A 26,555-nucleotide genomic window follows, 5' to 3' on the forward strand; every position below is an offset into this window, starting at 1 on the left:
AGTGTTTTTTTATTCAGGCGTGGATCACTGATGGGTTATTTTTTTGTGTCCTCTTTTGTAGGACCCCCAGGATCTTCAAAACACAGAAGTGCCAATTGCGACGACAGCTAAACTAGTGAATAAAGTCATCGAGCTTCTGCCGGAGAACCACGGGCAGTACAGTCTCGCCTTACACCTCATCGAAGCTGTGGAAGCCATAGCCATTCCTTCTCTATGACCCGTCAGCCTGTGTGACTAGACGTGACGTAGTGCATGGTTATTTTAGAGTCAGAGCTGGGATTTCATGGAGGGAGTCTGTCTTTTTTTTTTCTTTTTCTTTTGTAAAATAAATTTAAAAATATGTATATTACTTTTTAAAAAGTACAGTCCTGGCTCGGTTCCACTCCTTTGGTTAACACCGAAGTTAAAATATAAACAGATATCAATTATGGCAAAATATGAACAAATATCAATGATGCTATTAACTCCTCCTACAGATGTTTTAATGTTTATATCTAATTCAAGCACTTACGTAGCTTTATTGTTAAATTTTGCTATTTAAGATGGGTTATAATTTACAGATTATGTTCTTATTCTAAGATACTATATTTCATATGCAAATGTTACTGTTCTAAGTAAATTTCAATGTAAATACAGTCCCATCAGTACAACTAGAGAAACGTCCCACTCACTCTCCTTTCACAGCTGTTAGAAAGATGCTTTTTTTTTTTATAATTTCTCACGGGACTGCCATCCGGAATTCTGGAAGCTGACAGGTTCTTTTCCCAGAGGACAGCGACCTTGCAAAAGAGGAACTCGTTCAAGGTCATCATATCCATCAGAAGAGATGTTAGATAGAACCCCTGTCCTGTATACCAAAAGGACCTGCCTGTACTTGCCAAAATTGAGAATCTGAGATGTGAGAGCCACACACCAAAATTAATCATAACACAAGGTAAAGACTTGCTTTTTGCCAAGAGTCAAAGGCGTACCCACATCAGGTCATTGTAAAAATGTATTATCTTGTAAAACTTATGTTTAAAAAAAAAGGGGGGCAAAGATGCTAAAACATTTAAGTCTAACTTTATTTTTCTTACAAATGTCTGGAAATGTCTGCTGCTGGTCATGTGATCTGTTCTCGGGAACAGGGAGAAAAATGCTTCGTGACATTACAGCTTTAGCAAACCTACCTCAGAGCTGGTTGAGAGGATAAAATACAATGAACCTTGTACCCTACAGTGCCTCGAGCAGTCCACATGCTGAAGAGCTATTTGAGTAAAACCCAAAACATTAACCCAGACTCTAAAAAGTGCTTTGAGCTCTACAGATACGGAGCACTGACACTGGTGTGTCTTGGAGAGGAGCCATACGGAGCAGTTAGTGGTACCTGCCCCGGGTCACTGTTATTCGCGGCAGCTCATAGTGACAGAGGTCAGCGCTTCTCGTCCTTGTAAGAAACCACTTAGAGCAGCTGGGCAGGGCCGAGAAATATGTGCTTCAGGGGCGTGAAAAAAACTGTCCGATGTGAGGGCATCCCAGTGTAAATGCTCTGAACTCCAGATCACATCCAAATAGGAACGCCCTTGTCTAAAACTCAGCAACTACCGCTCCATTGAAAACCTTGAAAAAGAGCAGTGCAGGCTGTTGGGCAGGGGTGCGGGCCAGTCAGTCCGAGGAGGCGCCGGTGCAGGATGGCCCCGGGAGCTAGTCCAGCCTCTGCTTGGGTCTCCGCTGCCCCATCCAGACGCACTCCTTTGGTTTCCTGTGAGCAGGCAGCGTCACAGTCACTGTTACGTTTAATCTAAAACAGGTTCTCCCTGTGATTTTCCTATATATTCTGAAAGTAGTGATACATTTTGGAAGCTGGTTAAAAATCTTGGAATTCTAGGCATTTTTAAAGATTCCATATCACTTTGGGGGGGGGGGAGTCATACCTAATCAGCATTTAAGCTAATAAAACTGATTTAAGCTTCTACTGGAAGGACACGCAATCACACAGAACCGTAACAAATTGAGTCTCTAGTTAGATGTGCAACCTAAAATCCACACTCGGAATTGCAACGTTGAGTGCCAGGTTGTATGGTTAAGAAACAGGTATACGGTGTACTATTTCATCAAGGGCTTTTCACATCACCCTGATAGGCAAGGAGATAGCTAGGTGCAGGCTGGCCTGGCCTCCTGCACTTCACAGACACCGAAATGTGTGCAGACTGACGGCCAGACCATCAGCAAATTGGTCACGAACTGCTTTACTGCCTCGGCCTGGACAGAAGCCAGTGCCGCAGAGGTCTGCCTGCACACGGCCTGTAACGAGGAAAAGCCCCAAGTCAAGGAGTGAGGTTTGCTGTCAAGTGGCTGGTTCTGAAACAAAGGGCTTAGTGCACTTAGCGCAGTTACTGATGGAAGCCAATAACCAGCAGTTTTCGTAGATACACGCCTGCCCCGCTCCCCTCCACCCCTCCATGGCATTAAACAGGCCCGTGTGAGGTCCCGCTGTGATGCTGAAAGAACTAGCATTCAGTGATCACAGCATCTACATCCCAGGCGTGTTTAGACGCAGACTCCCAAGAGCCGGGATAAATGTAGAGTAAGAGGAACAGCAGACATCAGGCTTCTAAGCGCTTCCTCCCGTTGCACAAAGAAAAAAAAAACTAACAAACAGGCTCTTCTCCATTTCACCTTTGTTATAAAAGTCCATCTTAGGTCAAAGTGAACACTGTTAATAATTAACTAGCTTCCTTTTTATTAAAAAAAAAAGACAATTAATTGCAATTCAAAACCACAAAAATCTCAGATGTCTAATACCAAGCTGATAGGAATATGACAGCCATCCGGTGAGAAGTGGCTGTGACTCACATGACTGCAGGGCTGACAGCAGCAGGGAAAGCCCCTCGGCTGACAGGAATGGACCTGCTGGACTGAGCAGAGGGAGGAGTGGCTCAGAGGTCAGCCATCCAGGGGGTGTGACGGTGCCGAGTGGCTGGGGAGCCCTCTGTGGCCTGGCGTCATGTGCTGTACGTGCCAGTATGTATGTATATATATGCAGGTCTGTACATACCGCTGCTTCCTGTCCGCTCCTTGTTGTGAATTTATGTATGATAGTGAAATAAACTTCCAGCTTTCATGGTGTTTCCTCAGCATTCACAAATGTTAAGTACGTACCATTCAGGTTTTTCCCTCGTCTGTGGGAAGAACAGATTCACGGATGCTTCCATCCCAATTCAGCCACACAAACCAGCTAGCTCCTCTGAGAGGTGGTGGGCGTGCACTGGGGAGGCGGAACGCACAATCTGGGCACCAACACCACTCCTTTTCCAGAAAGCCTTTATTTGTCGACACTGTACAGCCTGAGTGCTGAGTCAGGAAGATTTGTACAATATAAAACGTTTCCTGCTCAGCTCACTTGAAGGTAAGCGGACTCGGTGCCCGTGTTCTGAGCGAGTCCACTGTGGATGCCCCAGTCCCCATCTTCACATACGATTCTGCAGGTGCGTACACACTGTTTATCCAGCGATAGGAAACCTTAGCTTGCTTACTCTGGCGCTCACCCTCCACCTAGCGTTGCTTCCCGGGGTTGTAAACAGTCCACCTGACCTGCGGCCGGGCCTGCTGGGCCGGGCCGGGAGCAGCTGTCCGCGGAGCGCGAGGCACTACTTGCCCCCGACGACGACGGCGCAGCGGGGACAGAGCGTGTCCGAGGACTCGGCCGTGAACTTCCAGCAGCGGGGGCACTTCTCTTTGGTCGTGGGCGTGACGATCACCTTATACTCTGACTCCTCCCGGATGTCGCCACCTGTGGAGGGAAACACAGGTGCCTGATGGGCCGTCACCGTTGGCCTGGCAGGTGCTCCTTGATGGAGCTTTCTCCTCCTGCCCTGGGGAAGCCTGTCACATGACATACGTATGTAGCCACGTCAGGACTGCACAGCTGACGGGAACGGGAGGCTAACTGATTGCTCCCCAGCTCAGCTCCGGGTTCCATACCTAACTCAGGCAGGCAGCCCTTCCGGCTCCCAGTCTGGGGTGGATCTGATTGATTAACGTGGCTGGAAAGGCAGCGGATTTATGGATTTTAAAAAGAGCCACATTAGAGACAGCTGCAGCGTCCCCACCTTTCTTGGTGTGTACGAAAGGACACACTTTCTCCAGTATGATCCCCTCAGACGTCAGGCTGATAACTAAGTTACTCTCTAGTCATCGCACCAAGACCGGACATCAGCGTTTTGGAAAGCAAGCCGACGGTCAGAGCTGCCCGTAAGCCAGCACGTCCTGCGGGACCTGAGCCCTGGAGGGAAGACACGGGAAGCGCCACCTCCCGGCACGTCTGCCCGTTCTCCTCGGTGGCGCCCGTCTCCACGTCCGTCGGTGAGCAGCAGTGAGGCTGACAGACACCGTGGGAGTGGTTCCATAGGACTTCCTCCCCTCCTCCAGGACAGCCCAGCAGTGGTGTGATTTGGGGCTACCCTGGACATCTTATGCTGGGAAGGGTAAGAAGGGCCGGGCAGCACTCGGATTCCAGGTATCACAGGACAGGGGGACACAAGCCAGACGGGAGTGAGGGTGTTGACAGCCACTGTGTCACAGGCAAGAAGGAACCCCCTCCCATCTCTGGCACCGCATCCCCAAGCTCATGGGGCGGGACACTTGCAAGAGCTGCCTAAGAGCCTGCCCGTTGCCATGGCAGGCGCCTTCAGAGCACTGGCCCTGCTGGACGCCAGTCCGTGCTCCCGTCACACCAGTCCTCCCTGCCCTCCTCACCTTCCAGGTTGATGAGGAAGGTCCCTTTCAGCTCAGTGGTGTCGGCAGGCATGTTGGGTGTGTCCTGGGAGAGGAGCGTGGTCTGGGAAGCCATCATGAGCTCGTTCAGCTGGGAGGTGCTGGACGTCTCCTCCGACTGCAGCATCTGCAGCGAGCACGGGACAGTCATGTCTGAGCTCGTGTCACCGCAGGCCGGGGAGACACTGTGTGTGTGCGTGAGAAGCCCTCTGGTACCATTGCCTCCTGACGCTCCTCGGCTAAAGCACGTCAGTTCTCACTAGTGTGGAAGGTCTGAACTGGAAACGTCCAATCACACAGGGAAGCAGGCTCCTCCGAGAGAACCGCTGCCCAGCTCTCAGCCCCTCGGGCAACCCACCCTGAATCGGGCACCTCACCTCATCATGCTTCTGCCTGTAGGCACGAGGTCAGGGCACAACCTGACAGCACCGTCTGCATACGAGGACACTAACTGGGGCATATGATGCCACTTCACCTTTTTCTTGGTGATTTTGATCTTCAAAATGCCTGTTAATTCCTTTTAAAAATTCCTTTTAAAAAGCTCATGAGAAAACAGGAGGTTCAAAGAGACTAATTTGGTTTTAGCAAATCATGCTGTTAGTAACTGACAGAACCAGGACTTCATGTGACAGCTATTTAGTGTAATTTCCAAGGAAAATATATTAATTTTTTCCCCAATACAAATGATCCAGACCAGCTGTATTTTCAGCTTATTACTCAGAGCTACTGAATCAAAGGACACGTAGGGACAAACCCAGTTCAGGCTGTGTGGCCTCGGCCTGGTCACAGCATAAATAAAACGAAAGAGCCAGAACTTCCCAACCACAGAACATGAGAATGTGGGTATATTCTCAATCCTCTTATCTTACCGACAATCTCATCTACCAGCTACTTCAAGCCTCAGTTCCTGACCAAGTCCAACTTTAAAAATTTAAACTGAGCTTACCAACCAAATGAGATGGTCATTGTTTAGAAAATTTGACAGAACTTTGGAGATAAAAAAAAAAAAATAGGGTGAATGCTCTGAGATCGCACGACAATCTGCTGGAACAAATGATCTTTTCCCCAGAATTCAAGAAAAAAAAAAAAAAATGGAAATCTTGTTTTGCATTTGTTTTGAATCTGAACCACATGGACAGAAATTCTCAGAGAACCACACCATTAACACAAACTCCCGATTTTTGTGAATTCTTATGCCACTGCCCTGGATTTACATGCCATCTGTCATCTCCATAGCCCTGCGGGCTGCATTTCAAGCGAATCTTGATTATACCTTCCCTGTCCCAATATACAGATTTTTTTTTTAAAGAACAAATTTCCAGTGGAAACTGATACCAACACCATTTCAGAAGCGACAAATGACTGCTCACCTCGATGATCTCGAAAAGCAGCCCCGGCTCGATGACGATGGTCACCTGGTACTCGGCGGCGTTCTTGCCCGGGATGCTCCCGAGGAACGAGTCCCTCATGGCGCAGGCGCTCTCCATCGCTTCCTCCAGCCCCGGCTTCTTCCAGACGGAGCTGGTGGTGGTCCAGCCCGTGCGGAAGACGCTCTTGGGTTCTTAAACAAACACACACGCTAATTTGCATCTATTCTAGACCAGTGTTTCCCAAAGTGTGGCACGCGTACTCCCAGGGGTACGGGAAGAGTTTGGGGGTGGTACGCGTTGCACCGGAGTTTGGTGGGGATATGCACTGCACCGTGCTTAGCTGCGCCTCATTCTACGATCTCAGATCTCATTAGGACGAGGGGGACTCAGCGTTACGAAAATTACAGAAGGGGTACATATATGTCAAAAGCTTGGGAAACACTGTAATCTAGACTAAGCCACTGAACACTATTCATGGGAAATAAGAACTGTTATTTAAGTAACCATGGGAGGAAATAGTACGGAGCTATCGTAAATGTTTGCCAAACATTTATTTACATGAACATTTGGAGATCATGCTAAACCTAAATAAAAGATAAAATATACAGTGAGATCTCAAAACAAACAAACAAACAAACAAACAAACAAAAAACCATGCCTAGAAGCAAAGAGAACTATCCCAACAGCAACAGTTGTTTGCGGGTGGTCCTCTTTATAGTTTTTGATTTTCTATCAGTTTAATCCATTCAGAGGGGGAAAAGCTTATAAAAAGCACTATATACAACCCTAACTGGTTTGGCTCAGTGGATAGAGCATCAGCCTGCGGACTGAAGGGCCTCAGGTTGGATTCTGGTCAAGGACGTGTACCTTGGTTGCAGGCACATCCCCATTAGGGGGTGTGCAGGAGGCAGCTGATGGATGTTTCTCTCTCATCGATGTTTCTCTTTCTCCCTCTCCCTTCCTCTCTGTAAAAAAATCAATGAAAAAAAAAAAAAAAATATATATATATATATATATATATATATATATAAATATATATATATTTATATATATATATATAAATATATATATATATATTTTTAAAAAGCATTGTATTTTGTTGTGATAAAATTTCATGTTTCTGACCTTTATAAATATTTAAGGGAAAGTGATTTCTCAATGCCACTGAACTGCTAAGATTTCAGAAAGCATGTCCAGGCCCCAAGTTCTCCACTCCTCCCCGCACCCCCCACCCCTCCACAACAGGTTCCAAGGGATAGGTGTGCCACCCCCATCACTCACTCGGGGGGTCAGGGCCCTCAGGGGCAGTCACACCCACCTCAGCACCCCTCTCATGCCTTACCTTGAATGTAAGGCACGTGCTGGAACACCTCCTCGGCCAGGTGAGGGAGGATGGGTGCGAAGGAGCGGACCAGGACATCCAGGATCTCCGCCAGCGCGGTCTGGCAGGAGCGGCGCTTGGGATCGCTCGCCTTCTCACAGTAGAGCCTGCGCGGGACAGCCTCCTCAGCGGCCGCCATGCTGTGGCTGCCCGCACGACCTGTCCCAGGCCCCGCTCACGCTTATAGCGGCTAATCCGAGGGTCTAATCACCTTCGAATTCGAGAGTAAGAGCCTCTGTCCTGCATGTTTCCCCTAACACCCTCCACTGCGCTCTCCTCCTTCCAGTGTGCCTACTACCTCAGAACCTCTCAGCAGCTCTGCCACCTCCAACTCCCCTTTTCCAGGCGATAGAGCCTGGACGGCTGCGTTCAAGGACAACCGAACTAGTAAGTTACCTGGGGTCTTTGAATGTGGCCCCTACAAGGCTGCCTGCCCCTGTGCTTTACCAACCCCAAAGATGAGCATCATATTCTTGACCATGTGTATCCCACACATCCCCGAGCACGTGACCGCTGCTCTTTCATTGTCATAACCACGCCAAGGTGGCATCAGCCGCCCCATAGGTAAACAGATTCGGGGACAGGCTGCCCCGAGTCACAAAGCTAGGAAGAGGCAGCCCTCACTCTAGAATCCACCTTGGTAACCGCCCAGCTGCCCTCCTGCTCACGCAGGGACGCCCAGCACTTGCCAGGCGAGCCGTGCTCGAGTACCTGACTGCCCAGCCGTACATACCTGTCCTTGATTATGCTGAAGTAAAAGTTGGAAAGTTCTCGGGTGTAAAAGGCTTGTAACAGCCGAATGACTTTCCCGAAATCGTACTGTTTATAGGAATCGTCGATCTAGGGAACAGAGGCAGAAACATTCAAGCTGGGATAAGCCAGTGGAAGTGCAAGTCGTTAGTCAGATGTGTTCCTTCTGGAAATACGTCTCAGACAAATACAAAAAAGGGCGAGATGCAGAAGCTCTTGGGGGGTGGGGAGTCTCCCAAGCATGGCTTCTGGTTCAAACTCCACTGCTCCAGTCTGTTCTGGAAATGACAGAACCCTCGGTAAAGGGAAGGACCCGGTTTTAAACGTTGAGACCACTTAAAACAGCAGCGTGCAGCTACCACCGCTGCCCCATTGGTGCCTGAAAGAGAAACTGGCCAAGAATCTGACCTCGGGGTGAGTGGAGGCAGCCACATTCCCAGCTTCTGATTAAGCACAAACTATCTGTTTCTATACAAATGACACGATAGCTTACGAGACACAGCAATATTCGTTTCAGTTATTTCTAGACACTGAGGGGTGTATCTATAGGTAAATAGAGTGCAGGTCTATTCCTTCCTGTCACAGAAACACTGGTCTGGAGAGAAAATGTTGTTTGAGGATATGTCTGGGCCTACTGGAAAGAAATCGAAAGATTTAAGACCGCAGGTTGAAAATAAACCTAGGAGCGTGTGGGATTTATCCAGGATATGTAGCTTTTTCTCAGGGCTGCAGCTCCAATTTCTAGCAATTTCCTTGCCTGCGCCTCGGATTTCACCGCACACCGAGCGGTGCCACTCACCTTCCTGGCCAAGCCCTGCAGCAAGTGCAGCACGTACTGGTCCACGACGTACATCTTGTCCACGGGGACGGAATCCGCCTCCGGGTTGAAATCAGCCACGTTCCCCAGAAGAAAGCGGAGTGTGTTCCTGAGCTATTGGAAACGATAAAAGAATGTCTGAGGCTTCTACGTTCTCACTGAAAAGTTCTTTTACTTCTAGTTCTCTGCAATTAGGTTTTATCCAACTCATGTTCCTTGCTCAATGGGATACTTTTTAAATGACATTCCTAAGTAAGATTACAAATGCAGAAAACATGAAACTCATTTGAAGAGCCCAGATATAGAAACCACCACTAAGGTACACTCGGCATGTACCTTTTATTTTATTTTATTTTTTTAAAAAATATATTTTATTGATTTTGTACAGAGAGGAAGGGAGAGAGATAGAGAGTTAGAAACATCGATGAGAGAGAGTCATTGATCAGCTGCCTCTTGCACACCCCCTACTGGGGATATGCCCGCAACCAAGGTACATGCCCTTGTCCGGAATCGAACCCGGGACCCTTCAGTCCCCAAGCCAATGCTCTATCCATTGAGCCAAACCGGTCTTGGCATCGGCATGTACCTTTTAAATAAGGGGAAGTAATATCTCCTTTTTTATATATATATATATATATATATATATATATATATATATATATATATATATATATATTTTATTGATTTTTTACAGAGAGGATGAGAGGGATAGAGAGTTAGAAACATCGATGAGAGAGAATCATCGATCAGCTGCCTCTCGCACATCCCCTACTGGGGATGTGCCCGCAACCAAGGTCCATGCCCTTGACCGGAATCGAACCCGGGACCTTTCAGTCCGCAGGCTGACGCTCTATCCACTGAGCCACACCGGTTTTGGCGGGAAGTAATGTCTTCAATGTCCAGACTAGAGTCTCCTTAACGAAGAGATGAACTGCGCTGTGACCAGCGCCTGTGTGAGGCTGTTACGTGACATGTGGGCTGGGCGAGGCTTAGGGGCGGTTTGTTGCAGGAATGGATTCTGTGTGGGGGGGTGAAGCATATACTTGCTGCATTGTCTCGGCAGATTCTGTCTTTGTTTACAATGTCAGCATGCCTGTTAGCAGAAGTGGTTGCCATTTCAAATAAAATGCAGCCTCCACAAGAACTGGTAGCACAATTTCACATGTTATGCTATATATTTAATAAAAAGAATGTGTAACAATTATTACTGTTTTCAACAAACTATATTGGATATCTGTAAATGCCCATCAGACTTGCAGTGCCACGCAGAGCGTGCCTGTCTTTAAAATAACGGTCTGGGAAACGTTTCGGGGGGGGGAAACAGGATGCACGGGCTCTGACCTTGGAGATGTCCTCTCGGGCGGCGTTCAGCGCGGAGGGGCCCAGGGTCACCTCGGCGAAGACGTTGGACTCGGCGACCCACCAGCGGAGCACGTCGGCACCGTAAGGAGGCTCTTTGCTTTGATCCTTTCCGTGGAGGGAAAAACACGTTCAAACATAAACATGGCTTTCATTTCTGCCCCAAGCAGGTGCACAAACCTTCCTGCTATTCCTGCGCACAGTGTCTGAGCACAGGTGAGCGTAGAGACCTGTGCTGGAATGAAAGGAGGCTACCCTCTCAGGGGTCAGGCTGCCTCTGAAACAACACAGGGAAGGGGCGTGTCTCTGCAACCCCATTCACCATGCAGATGCTGACACCCAACTTCCCGGTCATGGTCACGGTCACGGCTAGGGAACAACGGCAGCTGCTGCCCAGACACGGAGCCGCGCCCGGATGTCTCCGTGATGGGGGAGGGGAAGGGCTTCCGTCCCCCTCAATGTTCCCTAGCAACTCCGTACACAGGGAAATGACTACTGGCCATTAGAGGGACAGTGAAAGGCCAAAGAAACAACAGTCAGTGATTTCTTTTATGCAAACAACTTCAAAATAAACCAAATTAGCAGCAGCCCCAGATTTCAAGTTCATCAATGGCGTGCTTTAAAGTGGAGGATTTCCAGGAATAATGAAACATGCATTTAGAAGTTGCAATTTCATTTTTTTTTTTTCTTACATCGTTTCCATTTAAATGAAAATTACAGTTCAGAGCGCAGACAATTAAAAAAGGGGTAGCACGGTTCAGGATCTACCTAGGGATTCAGACCAGAAATGGGTCTAAAAAGGCCAAAATGCCAGCCCTTCCCTTTTTAAAAAAATAAATCATATTACTTAAGAATCTAGTTTTAAGACACGGTAAGGCATCTGCTATTCGTATAAAAGACGGGTTTGTTTTTTTAACATTGAAATGACTACATTAACGGTTTTGGGCCTTAAAACCATATAAAATGAATGTTGAAAAGCCACCTACTTTTCCTCCATTGATGACAATATCAGGATCAATGACATTCCCTAGAGACTTGGACATCTTCTCTCCCTTTTCTCCAAGGGTGAACCCATGGACCACCACTGTCCTAGGAAGGCAGATCAGCTGTTATAATACCCAGCACAACTATCACGATCATTTTGAAGATGACCTATCGCTTAAAAAGAATATATTAGTTTAACCCAAAAATGGGATTTTTCTTGACAGATTATGTAGGAGAGCTTTTCTTAAAAGTCAAATTTCAACAGCTTGTTTATGACTGTTAAATATTATAGTAAGCTCTCTACTTATACACAGAAAAGATCTTGATGTTTACATTCCCTAAGTAAGCATTTCCTGAGCATCTATGATGTGCTGGTTTTGATAATTAAAACTAACCGGGGAAAAGTATGTCTTTTAAAAAGAGCAGACGGCACATACAGAGCAGTAATGAAGTGAAACAGTAAAAAAAAATAAGTAAATAAATAAAAAATAAAAAGAGCAGATTATCACCTCCAATTATCTTAAAACAGGCAATTTCAGAGAAAAATTCCGCTGTCCTATTGGCTTAGAAAAGCATGTTATACAAGAAGCAAACATTTAAATTTTCTGGAATGGTTTTCATAGTAAGACAGCAAAAGTGTTAAGCTCTTTGAGAACATTTCTGGTTAGAACCTCTGTACACATATTTGCACAAACAAAAGCAATTATAACTCTGAGTTCCTAATTTAATAAACAGCACGAATGGGATTTTTCAGATCAGTAGCCACTTCAGCAGATTACGAATGTAAGGACATCTGAGCCCAGGCTGCCTTCGATCGACCTAGGACGCCCTTGTCTCCATCCCTCCGAGGGGAGTCCTGGAGGCCTCGCTCTCCGCAGTGCCAGGTAGTTCTGTATCGCTGACCAGACTTTTCTGCATTGTTACCTCCTTCCTCTCTTCCTTTCCTCTCCCCTTCTCTCTCTTTCTCTCCTCCTTCAAACTCTGACTTCTCTCCTGAGATGGGAGACTGACTGCAAGCCCATGAAAAGTGGTGTTTGGCCCCATGTGAACATTCAGCACAGGCTTCCCGCCCTGGCATGACCAAAGCATGTGGTGTGTCCAGCTCGGGGTCATACTCACTTAAAAGGGGCTCTTTTCCTCACGGCCACGCTTGTTAACAAGGAGGACTGAAACCACCCGCCGAGCTGGTCTTTCCCTTCCAGGTATAAATCTGCTGTTTGGTCCGTACCTCAAAACAAGTATGACAAGAACAGGGATGTAATTAATAGGAAAACAAAAACGGATCTGTATGCAAACACTGAAAGGACAGAGTGATCGCACTGTTTATTTCATGTGCGATGCAGTAGCCAACGGCTATTAGCCTCACTGCTGATATTAATCCAGATGAAGGAAATAAATCCTGCGTGTGAACTCCCAAACCATAGGTAATTCCTTTATGGGTTAATTCATTTGATGTGTACCGCAACTCGGTAAGACAGGCATTACTATCATACCCATTTTACAGATGAGAACGGTGAGACCCTGAGAACAAGGCCATGCAGATCAGCAGCAGCAACAGATAAGGGTCCTGAACCCAGACAATCTGGAGTGCATGTGCTCAACCAAGAAATTTAATCAGGAAATAAAAAAAGAACTCTTGATAAATGGCATTATTATTAATTTCTAATTTGACCAATGGCTTGGTAAAAAGATGGGCAAACTATAAAAAAGCCACATGAACCAGGGGCTGGGGTAGGGGGTGAAGGGGTGGGGTGGTTGGGATGAATGGTGGAACGCGGAAGAGTTTTAGGGCAATGAAAATACTCTGTATGACCCTATCATGATGGACACATATCATTACACGTGTGTTCAAACCCCAGAATCTACATCAGGAAAGGTACCCGGCTGTCACCCGTGGACTCTGGGTGGTGGTGATGTGTCCATGTAGATCACCCACGGTAACACATGTGTCATCGGGTGGGGGTTGTTGACGGGGGAGTCAGAGGGGGAGGGGAACAGAGGTTATTGGACTCTGTGCTTGACACTCCATCTTACGGTGAACTTGAACCTGCTCCAAAAAATTAGTCTACTTAAAATTTAAAAATAATTCATAGTGGGTTTTTTTTTTTTTTTAAATCACTGCAATAATTAATGCCTTTGGCAAATGTTGAAAGAACGTTTTAGAAATATAGGTATGGTTTATTACCTATATATGATTCACTTAAAAATACTACTCCCTTTCAGGAAGTTTTCAAGTTTCCATTTCTTAAATTCTACTGACCTTGAACTCACAATGAAACTGCACTTGACCTGGTGTTAAAATTGATAAGCAAAATCTCTTTCACTGCTATAAAAATCTGTCAGCGAAAGCAAAACCATATGCCATGTAATCACCAAATTTATCTCATTAAACATTAGCAGGTACTGATGAAGTCTGGTAAGCTAAAATTTAGCTCAGAATCAGGCTGATTTTATTTTTCAATAATGTCCTTGCAAGGAAATATGCAGACGCAGGTAATAATCAGCCATTTCACATTGGACTTGATACCAACCACTTGCGAATACCAACAAGCCTTCTCAGGAAAAGTAGGTGACTTCTTGTGGTGTCTTTTTTTAATGAAAGTCACCTTCACTTTATGGCCCTTTGAAGTATGACTTCACCTAGTATCTTTAACTCCCACTTCATTTGTAATGCCTATCCAAGTTTTGGTTGTTGTTGTTTTTTGTTTTGTTTTGTGTTTTTGGGGGGTTTTTTTGGTCATAAAAGAATAAAAGGGTAGAAGCCGGGACCGGTTTGGCTCAGCGGATAGAGCGTCGGCTTGCGGACTGAAGGGTCCCGGGTTCGATTCTGGTCAAGGGCATGTACTGTGGTTGCGGGCACATCCCCAGTAGGGGGTGTGTAAGAGGCAGCTGATCGATGATTCTCATCAATGTTTCTAACTCTCTATCCCTCTCTCTTCCTCTCTGTGAAAAATCAATAAAATATATTTAAAAAAAAGAATAAAAGGGAAGAAAATAGGGTAAAACATAAACCAATAATCTAATTCTTACTGAGTAATCTCATTAGATTATTTTACTTATTTTTTTGAGGAGAGAAGGAATATAAGATCTGAGTAAAAAAAGCAGAAAACTATAGTCTAAAATTAGACTTTATGTATTGTCATAAAGGTAGTTCATATTCTGGCAGCCTCCTATGCATGCAACATACATCTTTAAATAAATTAATTTTCTTCCTTTGAATTAATTACCCACATGTGACAGGGAAGGAAAATATGGTTTGCTAGCCAGGTACATTTTTACCATAAATTTCATTTAATAAAGTATTCCTGCATTTCTGCCACAATTATTTGATTAAGAATTTCACAAACTGGGGGGGAAAAAAAAGAACTTCACAAACTAGAAACAGAATGACTAAACGCCATCAGCACCATGGACAGCAGAATGGGGTGGGGAGTGGGGGAGTCTTAGATTGAGAACCGCTAGCAGGGTCGCCTAAGGCCATTGGAAAACACAGATATTTACATTACTATTCATAACAGTAGCAAAATTACAGTTATGAAGTAGCAACGAAAATAATTTTATGGTTGGGGGTCACCACAACATGAGGAACTGTATGAAAGGGTCGTGGCATTAGAAAGATTGAGAACCACTGCTCTAGATTATGTGACCAGCCCCTAACTGGCCTCTAATGCAGTCTCATTGCCTCTTCTGAAAAGTGCTGGTCAGATCGTTTCAGTTCTGTCCACACTTTCTTTTATAGAACTGGGTGCCTCGGAGTTGCCAGGTGAGCCAGGGAGGTTAAAGAAGGAAGAAAACCCCCATTTCCCTCTATCTCATGCACTGAGATAAAATTTCATTTGGAAGAACGAAAACTAAGATTACAAATCCTCAGATTGAACCATCTCCAAGGAAGGTCCTTCCCATCTCAGAGTACATTAGAGCAGATCTTCCAAGTAAAACAAGAGGGATCCTGGAGATAGATTTCTGCTAAGCAACGTCTGCATAGTCTCAAAACTGCTGATCGGTGTGCGGACTGCGATTTAAGTCACCTGGCAGCACGCAGGCCCAGGAGGTGCCACTGTCAAACCAGATGTCCAGGATGTCCCGGCCCGGCTCGTACTCCAGCGCGTCGGGACCACCGACCTGCGGAGGAAGGTGAGGGCACTTCAGTGTCACCGGGAATGCACACGACAAATCGCCCCAAAGCCCAAAGGACGGGAAGCGCTTGCAGCTATCACACTCACATCTTCAGGTTAAATTTAAAACACTTACAGATATTTCACAATTACGTACAGCTCACTCATTTGCATGTCGACATTAGCACGGCCACCTGATTTACACATTGATTAATGCAAATTTAAAACCGTTTGTAATTTTGCGATTGTTTTTTATTTTCTCGAGATCATCTTCCAATTCGGATGTTTGGTGTATGATGCCATTGGTTACCCCTAATTCAGGTCCTACGAAGTCCTGGTGTGCCGATGTCAGGCCCTGTTCTCGCAATGACGGCTGCTTAAGCAAGTCCGTTCAAACTTTGGCGCTCAGTGAGAGGACAAAAACCCTTAAACGCTCAGCTATGTTCAATAACAAGCTTCTCTAGCTGAACAAAATGCCTCCTCTCCATGCACTGACTTCTATTTACAGTGAATAACTCCTTCACTTTACATTGGGCATGTCTAGCGCATGGCCTGCCAGCAGCCTGTTTGACATGCTTTGCACCTTCTTTAACTCCCAAGAATCTCTTCTGTTGTTGGAAAGACATGCATTGCACACAGAGGCTGGTGACTGACAGAGGGGCTTTACCTGAGATAAGACTTCCTTGGGAAGGAGCTGCTCAGGGGGCAGAGTCCACCAGACATCACTGCCATGCCCCTCCACCAGCTTAGCAAGGTGCTCGATGGTCTGTCTGTTTGACGGGGACAAGACAGAGTTGTTCCATTAACTGTTGTGATTAATGCCAACATTTTAAATGTTTTAAACAGTAATATTTTTCCCTATTGCAGGATATTTTCCTATCCTTTCCCCGAACTTTAGTGGTACTCTCTTCAATTACTTGTTCACTCGGCTGCTGCTATCATTTTAAATTCAAATAAATAATATCAATACATCTCAAAAATAATATTAAATCCTATGGATCCCTAAAAAGAAAAAAAAAAGAAAAAAAAAACTTCTCCTATTTCAGGTACTCATTTTCCTGTTTCTATCCATCTATTTCCTATTCAACTACTTATATTTCAAAACCTCTTAATTATCTCCCCCCCCCACCCAATTTCTGCCCTAAAGCAACACATCCCGATAGTCCTTCCTTTGAAATATTGCTCCAACTTGTTCTTGATCTAATACTGAATTCATCTGAGCTCCCTGCCACATTCTAGATGGATGCAATGGTCTGTCTCCACAGTTCTCATCCCTTGAATGTCACGATACTTCTCTGAAAACCACGCTCCTGAGACTGCCTCACCAATCCCCTCAGACACTTCCAGTGCCCGTCACAGCTCACAGGCCCGAGTCCAAGTTCATGGGCACAGGCAGCGCCACACCAGAACACCCCCAACACCAGCACGTCCCCTTGGACAACAGGTACCAAGGCTGCTATCTGACTCTGCCACTTTTTATAGGACCATGCTCTAGTACCAATACGCCTCTAAGTCCTGGCTGTCCTCTGTGTTGCAAATAGTAAACTTCATTTGTTCAAAATTATCTACTGAGCACCGCCAATGTCTTGGGCAGTGTTCTGAGCACCGGAGACAAAGCAGTTAAGGATGACTGCAAGCTGACCGAGCCAAGCCATGAACACTCAGCACAGTGCCTAACACCCAGCAGAGAGCCAGTAAGTGCAGGTCAAATGAAAACTGAAATTGAGCATATCTTTGGGGAGAGACAGTTATAAATTATTTAAAAATTAAACTCAGGGCCCTGACTGGTTTGGCTTAGTGGATAGAGCGTCAGCCAGGGGACTCAAGAGTCCTGGGTTCAATTCCGGTCAAGGGCATGTACCTTGGTTGAGGGCACATCCCCAGCAGGGAGGTGTGCAGGAGGCAGCTGATGGATGATTCTCTCTCATCGATGTTTCTAACTCCCTCTCCCTTCCTCTCCGTAAAAAATCAATAAAATATATATATTTTTTTAAAAAATTAAACTCGGGGAAATTTATACTAAATTTTCTCACAGGAGCAACACACTTTTAATTTATTATCACAGCTTTATGGACTTTACAACTTCCTCTAGTTGCTTTCTACTGAGTCACAGTGTATATCATGGTCAAGAGCATGGACCCTGGACCCAGACAGCTTTGGTTTAATTCCTGGTTCTATCACTGTCTAGCAGGTGACCCTGGGCAAAGCAATTAACGTTTCTGTACCTTGGTTTGTGAAATGCAAATAATAAGAGTATCATTAAGCAAGCTATTACAGAAACTAATCAAGCTTATATATAAAATGCCTGGACCGATGTCTGGTAACCCTTCGTAAGAAGTAGAGAAGCTGTAGCTATTATTCAAAGAGATTCTCTGAAACTTGGGTAAATTCAGAAAGTTCATTTTGTTACCAAAACACATACCGACATTAACAGTCAAATTAATTAAAATATATACACTAAAGTCGACTTTTCTGTTATCCTTTCTACCACAGTCCATCAACGCAAGTAACTAAGAATTAACAATAGGTCCACGAAAGTCAATGACACTGGAAAGAGTAGTGGGTAGGAAAAAGCTTTAAGTTCTTAATCTGTATCTACGGTTTATAAATCATTTCACCTTTCGGGGTCTGCTCAGCACCAACAGATGACATGCTTATTAAAAAAATGTGGGAAGCAAAAGTCAAATGGAGAGTATAAATTAAATACCTTATAATAGCAAAATATCACTATGAAGCAAAATATGCTACGGAGGGTTAAAAAGTATAATGCTACTAGCATCTATTTTAAAGAAATTATAAAAAGCAATAATGTTAAAATGGGCACAAGTCCATAAATCTAACACAGTCACACATTTTATTTTTATTTTTAATATATTTACTTCAGAAAGGAAGAGAGAATGGAAACATCAATGATGAGAGAGAATCATTGATCGGCTGCCTCCTGCATGCCCCCCACTGGGGATTGAGCCTGCAACCCAGGCCTGAGCCCTTGACTGGAATTAAACCCAGGACCCTCCAGTTCGTAGGCCGACACTCTATCCACTGAGCCAAACCGACTAGGGCAAGTCACAGATTTTAGATGGACTTTAACAGTAAAGATAAACTTTTGTGATGAGACCATAAAACACTCTGCAATAACTAATTATATGACAATATTTAGTTACTTATTACTATTTTATGCAGTTTGCATGGAACATTTTATCAGTTAAGAAAATATGAATATGCTATAATAAAAAATATCTGAATTAACCTAAATAAGAGAGAGACTGGAAAAAGTACACTTACACTATACACAAGTCCAGCAGCTATGATGTAAAAATCAGTTGCAATTTCAGGTAAACAGTAAAATAAAATAGAAAACCAGTCTTAAATGTCAGAAATACACAGATTAAACAAATACACAAGAAATAAAATAAAAATAATAGTACAAAAGTAAAAGCAAATGGTTCAAATCATATTCACTTAGAAAATAGGATTGAAATGTTGGGATCAATATATTAATCAAAACAAACATGTATGCGTCCACCATACACTATACTTGTCAAAGCCCCTTTAAGCGCTAATTGATTCACAGAAAACACATTTCGCTCTGCTCTGTGCCTCCTGGCTCCTTAACAAGCATGAGCCTAAGCCAGTGAGAGCCAGGCTTTGAAACCGTGTCTCGTAAGTCATGGTTCAAATTTTTTACTTTGCTATCCAGCCTCTCTAGCTCATCTAAAAACCACTTAGAGTAAAACACACACTCCTCATCTCTCAGCTTTGCTAAGCAGAGGCACAGGACTAGCCATGAACCAGGTGAAGGAGGGGCACCAGGGCGTCTCGGGAGATTAGTGCTGACAGTACGAGCCCTGGGTCCAGCGATCAGAGTCCACCTGAGACTCAGTAGATCCTGAGAGGAGCACAGCATATTCCTCCCCTGAGCGCCAGTCTCCATGACCCTGGGAAAAGCAACTCACAACCACAGGTGACACTACATGTCCCCCCACTTTTTTTTTGACATGTCCATTTTAGAATGCCAAAGTCAATGCTTTTTTACATCCCTAAATAGCAGGTAACTCAGTGAAGATTTAATATAAGTATTACTGAACTATGCTCAATTACTCTACCTCGTCGGTAACTAGAAATACCAAACAACAAAGAAAGATTCTGAGTTTGCAGCTGGCATCTTACTAAGAAACTGTAAAAACCCAACCCCTCTAGATGAACTAAAAATCCTGATTTAATTGCTACACTTTCTCAATTCCATTTTGAGACGCAGACAAACTATTACTTACATTTTTAAAACAAAAATAAATTAAAGACAATTCTGGAGTTAGAGGATAAAAACTGAACCAGACTTCTAACACATAAGAATGGAGATTTCAAAGAGAAAAACATCCTTGTATTCTAAACAGATCACAATTTAAGTTCACAGAATTGGTGTCACGAAGTGAAAATTGTCTTGTTGAATGAACCTAAGAAACTCTGGGAGAGAGTTTTAAGAACAAAACTTGCAATAAAAATAAACACATGCATCCAACCTACAGACCTGAGGCTTGCTGGATTGCAAAATAAAAATAAATTTAATGTTCAAACAAAATCCGGTAAGATAATTTTTTGGGGAAAAATATAAGCAAAGGCTACACAACTGATGGAAAGATACTCACAGATGTGCAGCAAACCCTAGAAACAGCAATATACTGGGTGGGCGCCATTCATGTGATTTTCACAAACAGGGAGCGAGGCACCCCTTAAGAGCTGAGCTACTACCTTTAATGACCGCGTTCATTCTCTGAAATGGACTAACATTATCTCTTTTCTACACTATTATGTTCTTTTATAAACAACTATTGTATGGGATCTCCTTACATATACATCATTGCAACTTACATACACATCATTGGACAAGACATCGGTCCCCTTATGTCCCTCGGATAAATACTTAGAAGTGTAATTGTTTTTCTAACAAAACTGAGATCATGCTTTAAAACACCTTGAAACGTTTTGATAGGCATTTTTTAGTGATATCAAACATTCTTCAGGAAAAAAAAAATACAAGGAAGAAGTCAAAATTTATTTTTTGAAATTTCAGAATTCCCTCATTTTGTGAATAATAGCCTATATTTAACAATTAACTTAGAACCTGAAGATCAGTGTAAATTACTGTCGATGGGAATGGGTGGGACCTCTTATCAGTACACAACCTATATGCTTCCATTTTATCGCTGTTATTTTATAAAGCGATAAGTCCGTCATAAAACTTTGAACTTTACGCAAGAGCCTTATCTAAACACAGGCACTATGTGCCCCTCAGGCTTCAATCAGCGAAAATGCCCTGGCAGTAAAAGCAACCACAGCACCAACCAATCCCCCTGGACTTTGACATCAGCCAGGCTGGGAGCTTATTTAGCGAGTTATTGGAAATTAAGCAGCATTAGGATTGCTAGGTAAGGAAGGAACGGTTGCTGTCCCAGTGTTTCCTGCGTTTTGTCTGCATAGAAGCAGAAAACACGAAGGATTACAAGAACTTTTCTTCTTCTGTAAGTTACCAGATGAAGGTAAGAGATTAAATATTTCCTGTTTATGTACTAATTTTCATTCTAGAACACTGAAGTTAGAGAAGGAAGCTATTTTTTTTTTTAACTTAATGCTGTGCTTATGTTTGCAAAGTGAAGAAATTTTTCTTTGTTTAATACACATTATAATTTTTCACCAAATGGTCATGAACATGAGTAAAAATTTGAGGTAGCCAAAGCTTACACCCAACCTATACTAGAAATTTCTTGCCTGTTTCTAGGAAATTTCTCATAATTTCTAGAGATGAGGAGCTACTAAGTTCCTTAAATGCACTGGTTAACTATTGCATTAATACTGTTCAATTAATTATAATCATCTGAAATTGTGAAAGGAATTTAACAACTTCTTTTCCTTCCTAGGTAGCAAGTGTTTCTATAGTTTTTTTTTTTTTTTTTTATGCTAAAAATACCCTTATTTTATCTTTGTTAACTAGGAATAGATATCCACTTGAATTATAATGGCATTAAATTACAGATCCAGAAAATGACTGATGATGTTAAAGACAGAAATGGAATTACTTGAGGCTCTACAAATATAAATACAAAGTGCAGATGAGAAACTTAATTCAAATCAAAATTAAACATCAGAATTGCAAATATGCCAGCCTCTAAGCTTATTTAGAATATGAATTCGTGAAGATTTTCTTCTATGAATTAAATATGCGTAAGAGATTATTTGTAGACTTCCATCAAGAGAAGCTGAAGACATCTTTTGATACACACAGTGGAGTTATCAAGTGTAACAGCAACTCCATGTGGACTGTGTACCAATTTCCAGTGGAGATGCTGTTACTTTTGATGGCTACCAACTGGCTCCAATATAAAGGCATCCAAGAAAGACAGCAGATCGAAGTCACTGCGATTCTCATCTCGGCTCAGTTCCTGGCTCAATCTGGTGTGGGCTACCTTTTCCCCCAGTCCCTCCCAGCCCACCGTGCATGGGGCCGCTGGGAACTAACAAGTGGTGTACAGGAAAATGACCTATGAATTGACAGACAGTGTGGCTAAGTATGTCTGTCATTTCTGTAGGCCAATATTCTGTATATCTCTACCACTTCGGAATCAGAAACCAGGGGGGACCATGCAAACAACACACACAAAAAAAAGAATCTGTAACAACCATGTAAATGTACTGACTATAAATAAAACTAAATGGTGCCTGATGAATATCTGCTTGTGTTTTTCTGACGAAGCTCACCTTTATTTCACCCAGCTTACTGACAAATCAACCTATGTACCATTTAACGGTCGTGATTAAATGATAATCCAATAAATCAGTTTGTTCTACTTACTAATATAATCACAGAGTCTACCTCAATCAACTCAAGAAAATGCCCTAAAACACTTGTTCTGCACTGGCTGGGTCGCTCCATTAGTTGAAGCATCGTCCTGTGCACCCAAAGGTTGTGGGCTCGATCCCCAGTCGGGGTGGCATACGGGAGGCAACTGATCCATGTCTGTCTCTGTCTGTGTCTTTCTCTCACTTGTGTGCATTTATTTCAACTTTAATTCTTAATAGAGGTAATAAGGCATTAGTCATTTATATCTGATCAAGCTCTCAATTAAAAAACAAAAACACATAAGAAACAATATTTAGGTCAAAGAGTCTTAGCTCCAAATTTTAATAAAATTATAATTGTAACAAAAAGCCTTATAATGACTTCCTGGTCTCCAGAATTTAGTTTCTTTTCCTAAAACATATTCTCACTCTTCATACCTACTTGAAAGCTTAAATTCCTTAACCTAGTACTCAAGACTCACTATAATTTGCCCCAACCAATGTTTCCGAGAGTTGATCTCTCTGAAATTCCCTCACACTCAGCACATTATGGCTCCTAACCACACGTTCTACTCCTCCCAGCTCCTCGGCTCCTGCTGATTCCAGTACTTCCCCAGATGCCCTAGCTCAGTGGTCGGCAAACTCATTAGTCCATGGAGCCGAATATCAACAGTACAACAATTGAAATTTCTTTAGAGAGCCACATTTTTTAATCTTAAACTTCTTCTAACGCCACTTCTGCAAAATAGACTCGCCCAGGCTGTGGTGTTTTGTGGAAGAGCCATACTGAAGGGGTCAAAGAGCTGCATGTGGCTCGTGAGCCGCAGTTTGCCGACCACGGACTAGATCATCATCTCCTATGAGCAGGGACCACGGGAGTCTTGTTCACTAACTCAAAGGTCAAGTGTCTGGCTTGGGGAAAAAATCTCCTCTGCACTGAATAAGCTTTTCTGCTCCAAACTGTTTACTATGTCCACATGTTAGCTTTCCAAATGAAAAAAAAAAAATTAAGAAAAAACTTAGCTTCAATTGGGAATGTAATCACTACAGCAAATGTAATTTTATACACTGAACTGTATTATAGTTTCTTAAATTTTAAAGCATCTACACAATCACATGACACACTTCCCACTGAAAGGGAGGGCAGACTGAATAAGAGAGTGACTCTAATTCTTAAAGAAAAATTACACACTGGGACTCCCCCCCACCAAACACTGTCCATCTTTGGATTCCCAATAGCTTGCTCTATCACACAGCTTGGCCCACAGGAACAATGAATTCTCATACAAAAACAAAACAAAACATTGGAGCTTCTGTTCTTATGTATAAACATTGAAAAATACAGCTGTACAAAATTCAATCATATTGAAAGGATCTTGCTGAACTTTGTATTTTATCCCGTCCCAAAAGATAATTCTTTTAGAATATTTCATTTAAACATCTATTAGGAGTTCTCAATAATCCACTATTTTTTTCCATTTCTGAGGAAAATACAACTCACTTGAAAGTGTTGAAAATACTGAGAAAGTCCTACCTGTTGATCAAGAATTCGTCTTTTGTCTTATGATGGAACACGGGGATCGGAACACCCCACACTCTTTGCCTGGAAATACACCAATATGGCCGCCTGTCCATCATTTCAACCATGGCATTCTGGGCTGATCCGGGAATGAATTTCACCTTTTTTAACAATTCCTGCAGTTGAGTCACAAATCAAGTCCAGTGAGAGAAAGCAGAATAACTTTTCTAGAACTGTCACTATTTATCCTAATACAGCTCTTTTCCTTAGATATTTATACTCATTCACATGTCCCCTGCCAACTCTCCTTCCCCCCAAAACTAACTTAAACACCACATATCTCAGAGCAAAAGAGGCAGTTGACCCAGAGCCACAAAGAACTTCTAAAGAGCATCAAGACTCTCTCCCTTCCTCTTTGAAATCAATAAAAACCTATTTAAAAAAATAAAATAAAAATAAAGAGCATCAAGAGCAGATGGCAGCTTAGAAATGGTAATAAAATATTTTATACCATTTCTAAGCACCAGACCAAAACTCGCAATAACAGGCTGTGATAACAGGTTTATTTATATTATATTTCATTAAACTACAGTTAAAATCAATTCAAACTTGAATTCAATCATTTTTTATTTTTTATTTTATTTTTTATTTTTTTAAAATATATTTTATTGATTTTGTACAGAGAGGAAGGGAGAGGGATAGAGAGTTAGAAACATCGATGGGAGAGAGTCATCGATCAGCTGCCTCTTGCACACCCCCTACTGGGGATATGCCCGCAACCAAGGTACATGCCCTTGACCGGAATCGAACCCGGGACCCTTCAGTCCCCAAGCCGACGCTCTATCCATTGAGCCAAACCGGTTTCGGTGAATTCAATCATTTTTTAAATGCTTAAGAAAAACTACTGTCATAGGTTGACAAATAAGGATTGCAAACTAACCTAATTTACATATAGTATGGTTAAATTTATTAAATTTATTTAACCGTTAAAACATAAAGACACATTCTCAAAATAAGTGACTTCCCTTTTACTTTCTATCTCTCATTTCTCGAGAAAGTTCCTTCCTTGCCCCATTCCACCCCATGCCCCCACCCCACTCCATCCCCTCACCCTCCCATCCCACAATTACAAACATCTTATTTCATTTGTTAATTACAAAAACACAAATTATATAGCAAAAATGTTTGGTAAGAAGCTCAAACAAGGCCAAAGTATACTGACTTCATTTCAAAAATCTCCCTACCCATGAATAAAAGCATTGTTATATTTTCCGTTTCATGTTTAGTTTCCTCACTTAACCTGAAACCCCTTCTCCCCCCCAAAGCTGTTTATAGCACCCCCTACTGACAAAATGACAGAGCCTGCCATTCAATTTAACATCTGGGTTAAAAATCCAAGAAATGTGAATGCTGATATTTGATTATGTTATATTGTACAGTAGAATAACTATTACTTATTTAAGGTGGTGATGATGATGCCACTGGAATTATGTTTTAAAGAGTCTTTATTGCCCAAACCGGTTTAGCTCAGTGGATAGAGCGTCGGCTTCGGACTGAAGGGTCCCAGGTTCGATTCCGGTCAAGGGCATGTTCCTTGGCGGCGGGCACATCCCCAGTGGGGAGTGTACAGGAGGCAGCTGATCGATGTTTCTCTTCGCCTCACACTGAGAATCCTAACAGCAGCCCTCCCGCACTGAGAACGTGGAAGCCAGCCTGCAGCAGGACACCTGCCTACCTTGGCTGTGGCCTTGAGCTCCGAGATGTTTACAAACCACTGCTTGCTGGCACGAATAACCACTGGCTTCTTAGTCCTCCAGTCGTAGGGATAACTGTGTTCCAATTTCTCCTCTAGCAGCAAATTCTTTGAAGCCTGAAGCATCTTTATAACTTAAAAAAAAAAAAGTTGGTAACACTTTGCGTTAGACATATTTACAAGTACTATGAAAACCCTAGGAACTCTCTAAACTGCCAGGAGACCTAAGTCTGCACCAGCAGGTGCCAGGAAGAGTAGCCATCTACCAAGTATCACAGGCGTAACCTAGGAATCTCCTGGCCAAACATGCAGGGAGGGACTGTAAAACCCTAACCAGACTCAGGATTATCCCACTGCCTTCCCTTCAAAGGAAAGATGAACAAGAAACACTTAGAATCCTACGCTTGAAATTCAGAGTCACAATCTTACATGTCTAGGTTCTTAAAACAGTGACCACGTATTCCGGCAGAAACCAGGTACAGTGGGGAAAAAAAAAAAAGATACCAGGTACAGTGAGGTGAATTTCGTTCCCCAAAAAGAGATGCTCAAGCCCTCACTCCCAGACCCTGAGAATGGGAGCTTGTTTGGAAATGGGGTTTTCGTAGATGCAATCAAGTTAAGATGAAGTTACAGGACTAGAGTGAGCCCTAACCCGATGACTGTCCTTACAAGAGGAACAAACACAGTCACACAGAGCAGAGGAGGGTGGGTGACACTGGAGGCAGAGACTGGAGTCACAGCTCTACACCCAGGACTGGTTTGACCCAGGGATTACCAGGAGCCACCGGAAACGAAAGAGGCAAGAAAGGATTCGTCCACAGATCTTTCAGATTTGATTTGCTTAAACTGGGCATCGTCAAAGCAAGGGATGAAAAACTCTAAACTCTATTTAAACCACGTGGCAAAATAAGATGTCGT

The 26,555-nt window shown here is 43.4% G+C and overlaps 2 protein-coding genes across 2 annotated transcripts in view; one reads left to right on the forward strand and one right to left on the reverse strand.

Annotated features, from left to right (window-relative positions):
* The window catches only part of RAB3GAP2 (RAB3 GTPase activating non-catalytic protein subunit 2), a 49,386-nt gene extending 46,278 nt beyond the window's left edge, over positions 1–3,108 (forward strand). Inside the window, exon 35 of the mRNA XM_084868852.1 lies at positions 62–3,108. Within this exon, the coding sequence (XP_084724978.1) occupies positions 62–217 (156 nt within the window). The 3' untranslated portion in view covers positions 218–3,108. The remainder of the gene's footprint in view (positions 1–61) is intronic.
* A 178-nt stretch (positions 3,109–3,286) lies between these two features.
* The window catches only part of IARS2 (isoleucyl-tRNA synthetase 2, mitochondrial), a 31,568-nt gene continuing 8,299 nt past the window's right edge, over positions 3,287–26,555 (reverse strand). The window contains exons 11-23 of the mRNA XM_084868857.1: positions 25,620–25,771; positions 23,900–24,060; positions 16,199–16,301; positions 15,445–15,538; positions 12,536–12,644; positions 11,419–11,521; positions 10,415–10,540; positions 9,056–9,187; positions 8,240–8,346; positions 7,468–7,613; positions 6,126–6,316; positions 4,738–4,882; positions 3,287–3,772 (exon numbers count right to left, since the gene is read on the reverse strand). Of these exons, the coding sequence (XP_084724983.1) occupies positions 3,630–3,772; positions 4,738–4,882; positions 6,126–6,316; positions 7,468–7,613; positions 8,240–8,346; positions 9,056–9,187; positions 10,415–10,540; positions 11,419–11,521; positions 12,536–12,644; positions 15,445–15,538; positions 16,199–16,301; positions 23,900–24,060; positions 25,620–25,771 (1,712 nt within the window). The 3' untranslated portion in view covers positions 3,287–3,629. The remainder of the gene's footprint in view (positions 3,773–4,737; positions 4,883–6,125; positions 6,317–7,467; positions 7,614–8,239; positions 8,347–9,055; positions 9,188–10,414; positions 10,541–11,418; positions 11,522–12,535; positions 12,645–15,444; positions 15,539–16,198; positions 16,302–23,899; positions 24,061–25,619; positions 25,772–26,555) is intronic.

Source organism: Pipistrellus hanaki (assembly GCF_964339955.1).
Source record: "Pipistrellus hanaki genome assembly, chromosome: 20".
Lineage (NCBI taxonomy): Eukaryota > Metazoa > Chordata > Mammalia > Chiroptera > Vespertilionidae > Pipistrellus > Pipistrellus hanaki.